This window comes from Octopus bimaculoides, chromosome 19 (genome assembly GCF_001194135.2).
Source record: "Octopus bimaculoides isolate UCB-OBI-ISO-001 chromosome 19, ASM119413v2, whole genome shotgun sequence".
NCBI lineage: Eukaryota > Metazoa > Mollusca > Cephalopoda > Octopoda > Octopodidae > Octopus > Octopus bimaculoides.
In genome coordinates this window covers 35,340,663-35,345,526 of record NC_068999.1, presented here as the reverse complement: position 1 = coordinate 35,345,526, position 4,864 = coordinate 35,340,663, and the positions used below count along the sequence as shown (strand labels likewise).

The 4,864-nt window shown below is 40.9% G+C and overlaps 1 protein-coding gene across 1 annotated transcript; it reads right to left on the bottom strand.

Annotated features, from left to right (window-relative positions):
• Positions 1-3,146: 3,146 nt before the first annotated feature.
• Positions 3,147-4,261, bottom strand: LOC106867945 (uncharacterized). The gene is made up of 2 exons (XM_014913014.1): positions 4,169-4,261; positions 3,147-3,734 (listed from the first exon to the last, which is right to left on the bottom strand). Exons 1-2 carry the CDS (start codon positions 4,259-4,261, stop codon positions 3,147-3,149), a joined length of 681 nt encoding a protein of 226 aa, XP_014768500.1.
• Between the last annotated feature and the right edge of the window lie 603 nt (positions 4,262-4,864).

The window sequence follows — 4,864 nt, the reverse complement described above, 5'->3', positions numbered from 1 at the left end:
TATGCACACACACGTACACACACAGATATATATATATATATATACATACATATATATACACATACATATATATACATATACATACATGCATACATACATATATTTATATATATGCATGTATATATATATATATATATATATAATGCACATGCACACACATATATACTTATATGAAAAATACATACATAGATAGGCACACGTGTGTGTGTGTGTGTGTATATGTGTGTGTGTGTATGTGTGTTTATATGAACACACACACTTAAAAATAAATATAAAAAAAAACTTGAACAAAGAATAACAGTAAGGAATTGGGTGCTTAAGGAGTTCGTTTTTCGGTAAATTACACAGAAAAGAAGGGTCACATTAAAATAGCGTAGGGTTGAATATAAAGGAGAGTTTAGGAGGAGGTGAGGGGATGGGAGAGTGGATGATAAGAGAAGAAGGCGGAGAGAGGGAGAGAGAGAGAGAGAGAGAGAGAGCAAGGCAGAGAGAGTAGGAGGTAAGATAGACAGAAGGAAGTAACAAAAATATGGGAAGAAACGGAGTCGTTGATGGAGAAGCAGGGGAAATTTGGAGGACAAGAAGAGACTGAGGGTTGTGTCTGTTGATTTGTATGATGGTGTAGACACTGTGATTAGCTGGCAGTGGTGGCAGAGGCGGCAGTCGTAGTGGAATGAAGGTGGTGGCCGGAGTAGTGTTTCGGAAAGAGGCTGGATTAAATGTGATGTTAACAGTACTCGTATTTGAGGAGTAGACCCCGTTGTTGTTTTAACCCCAGGTCAGCAGATTTATGATCAACGATCCTCCAATCACGACCATCTCGCAGTTTTCCTATACTCTTTTACTCTTTTACTCTTTTACTCTTTTACTTGTTTCAGTCATTTGATTGCGGTCATGCTAGAGCACCGCCTTTAGTCGAGCAAATCGACCCCGAGACTTATTCTTTGTAAGCCTAGTACTTATTCTATCGGTCTCTTTTGCCGAACCACTAAGTTACGGGGACGTAAACACACCAGCATCGGTTGTCAAGCGATGTTGGGGTCACAAACACAGATACACAAACACACACATATATATATACATATGTACGACGGGCTTCTTTCAGTTTCCGTCTACGAAATCCACTCACAAGGCTTGGTAAATAAGCTACTTACCGCACAGCCGCTCCTGCGCCTATGTACAGGAAACGCGTTTTCTTTTTAAACGGTATGATGTCGTTTGAGGGAGATTTGGCTGAACGACCGGACTATGTATCAAATGCTACTGGATTACACGTAAAAAAATAGATCCGCGTGATGGTCGTGATTGGAGAATCGTAGATCATAGATCTGCTGACATGGAGTTAAACAACAACGTCTAGTCTCAAATACGAGTACTGTTAATGCCACTTTTAATTTCCAGAAAGTCGTGCAACCACGTAGAGGCTTCCAATTGATCATAAAATGGAGACAGTCAGGAGGAATGATCATGGTGCGATGAAGTGCTGATTAAGGAAAGGTGGTGATGGTCATAAATGGTGGGGGGGGATTTTGCAAGTGTAAGGGTAGACGTCTGAATAATGTGTGGGTAGGAATATGAGAATGTGACAATGTGAGTGAGAGGTGGGAATAGAGATAACGTAATAATAGTAATGGTGAGGCGTGGTGAGAGACTTAGGGAGAAAGGGGATAGCGTTTAGCTACCACCTAACCTGGCGTAAAGATGGTTCACTGCTCTTTAGCAGTTGTTTCCGTGCTGTCAGTAACAATCGTACTGCGTGTGTGCGTTAGTGAATCTGTGTGTGTGTGTGTATGTGTGTGTGTGTGTGTGTGTGTGTGTGTGTGTGTGTGTGTGTGTGTGTGTGTGTGTGTGTGTGTGTGTGTGTGTGTGTGTGTGTGTGTGTGTGTGTGTGTGTGTGTGCGTGGTTATGCACATGGATAAAAAGCATTCATAGATATGTGTGTATAGTTGCTCTTGCATGCTATTTTTTTACGTGTAATCCAGTAGCATTTGATACATAGTCCGGTCGTTGGCGATTAAATCCAGTTGGACAAGACCTTTCATATGTGTGTATGTGTGAGTGTGCGTGTATGTGTGTGTGTGTGTCTGCGCGCTTGCTTGCGTGTGTGTATGTGTTTGTGTATTCTGAGAGCAGAATATGTTATACTTACAACTTGCAAGATGTTTCATCTTGTGAACAACAAACCTGATCCGAGAATCATCAAAGATTTTGATGTGACTAAGCGCTGAGTTTGGAAGCTCTAATAATTAGGGATGTGTTTTTGTGCGTGTACTTTTGTGTATATATGCCAGTATTTGATTTAGTATGTGAGGATTCTGAGGAGTTCAGAAATACCTTTTTGACATTATTGTCCCCATAATAATGCCTGTTAGGGCTCCAGCTTCGAGTGATATAACGTATAACACCTTGAGTCAGGGTTCGTTGAAGCTATCACATGCAGAATGGTCGATATGAAATATTTCGACAAATAGATCAGAGTCAATGGCGAATTTTACTCGATGCTGAGCGAATGAACAGACAACAAACTGTCAACGGCCCGTGCATTTAGCAAAATATTTCTCTCTATTTTGTAGTGGCGTGGGCAGAGGAGGCATATCAACCTGCAAAAGACCAATGTGGCTAAAACTCAAACTAGACATTCATGTCCCATTGCTCGATCAGAATGTCTGGCATGGAAGGGTTGCATTAGTCCGGGTAAGTAATATAATCTTTGGTCCGACCAATTGGTCCGACCAGTGATATAATCTTCAAATACACGAGACGATGTATATAAGACAATGTGGATAAGGTAACAAAAACTGATAAAAATAAAATGACATTAGACTAAATACCGACAAAGCAGTATAAATCATAAACATACATATGTACAAACATACACACACACACACATATATGACAAGCTTTTTCAGTTTCTGTCTACCAAATCCACTCACAAGGCTTTGGTCGGCCCGAGGTTATAGTAGAAGACTCTTATCTATCTTTGTTTAGAGCACATCATTTATTAATTGAAATGCCTTCCATCCTGCCCTTATTCTCTTTGAGGTTTCATCATCCGTACCTCGATTCTTATTCACTGTATACCCTAAGTAGACGTACTCCTTTACCTCCTCAATTTCATCGTTCCCCACCTCCATTCGGCTGTGTGCTACGTCTTCTGACCACAAATATTTGTTTCCGTTTGGTTCATTTTAAGACTCACTACTAAGCTGTAGATGCTTAACTCTGTCAGCGTGGGCTGCAGCTGGTCTGTGGTTTCAGTGATAAGCACAGTGTCATCTACCAATCGGAGGTGTTTTAGTTGCTCGCCATTGATGTCCACGCCTCCAGTCCAGCTGATGTTCGTGATGACCATTTCTAGACATGCGGTAAAGATCTTTGAAGAGATGGTATCACCTTGCTTTACACCCTTCTCCATTGGTGCCCTTGCTGCTGGTGATAGGTGAGTTGAATCTGTTGTGCATCCAGAGTTCTCATCTCTGAGCAGTTTAACATATTTCGCCTCGATACTTTGCATTTCCAGAGATTTCAATTTTGCGTTCATCTCGACGCTATCGAAGACCTTTCCGTAATCAACAAAAGCAAGACGCAATAGAAGCTTGTATTCGTTCGCTCCTTCAATGAGTTGTGTTAGAGTGAATCTGAGATCTATTGTACTATATAGTTCTTCTGGAAACCTGCTTGTTCTCTCGGCTGTTGTTCGTCGAGGTGTTTTGATTAGTCTAGTGATTATGACCTTTGTAAACAATTTACACAAGAGAAGCAAGAATCATATGAGGTGATAGCTTTTTAAATATTCTTTATCGTCCTTCTCATGAAGCAGGATGGTATTTAAGTCTTTCCACTTCGAGGGTACATTGCCCTCATTCAGATAGCGATTGAAACGTAGAACGAGGATTTTCCACATCTCTTCATATATTTATATGTATTCTGAAATTTATCGATGCATTCCAGTATAAACGCACGTGCGTGCGCGCACACAGACACACGCACAACCAGGTGCATTTATATCCGCTAGCAGTAATACTAGTAGTTGATCGAGTAATTTTACTGTTTCTCAGGAATCACATTCAAGGTATTATTATATATATAATTTACTCCTCCTGTATGTGTTTATTTTATAAGAGAGAAATATGTAATAATTGAAATAGAAAAAGATCCATTTCATACATGAAATGGTTTAACTGGTATGAAAATGGTCTCATCTTTACCACAACCAGTGAGAATGTTCGCCTCAATGCAGTTCATCATAAGTTTGTGCATAATTAATCTTGTACCATTGCATAATTTACTTGAGAAAAATTATGTAAGAGCATAATCTTATTTTATTTATGCGACCTTTTAAAGCCTAGCCAAGCTCATGGGCCCAGTTTCCCGGTTTCTATGGCGTATGTGTTCCCCCCAGCTGGACGGGACGCCAGTCCATCGTAGCATTACTCAAGAAACAGGAAGAAAGAGTGAGAGAAAGTTGGGGCGAAACAGTACAACAGGGGTCGCCACCATCCCCTGCCGGATCCTCGTGGAGCTTTAAGTGTTTTCGCTCAATAAACACACACGACTGGGAATTGAAACCGCGATCCTCCGACCGCGAGCCTGCTATCCTAACCACTGGGCCATTGCGCCTCCAATAGCATAATAGGAGTCCCTTTTTTCAGCTGAAGACAATGAGGAGCTGTACCTGGTGGTTCTAGTGAGTTCAAGAATTCGATGGAGTAGTTAACACTATCCTGATCATCAACAACACTGTCAATTGAGTTATGAGTGAATACTTCTCCCGTAAGTTCATTCAAAAGCATGTTATTAATGCTATTTACAGCAACACATTTTGGAGCCAGGATAGCTCGCTGACAGATCCCATCAGTATTG

Bases quoted from the DNA above. Each gene is read 5' to 3' on its own strand.
- LOC106867945 (XM_014913014.1), bottom strand. From the start codon at position 4,261: ATGCACAAACTTATGATGAACTGCATTGAGGCGAACATTCTCACTGGT. The intron at 3,735-4,168 runs GTATGAAATGGA...TTGTTTACAAAG, and splicing joins TACCAGTTAAACCATTTCAT to GTCATAATCACTAGACTAAT.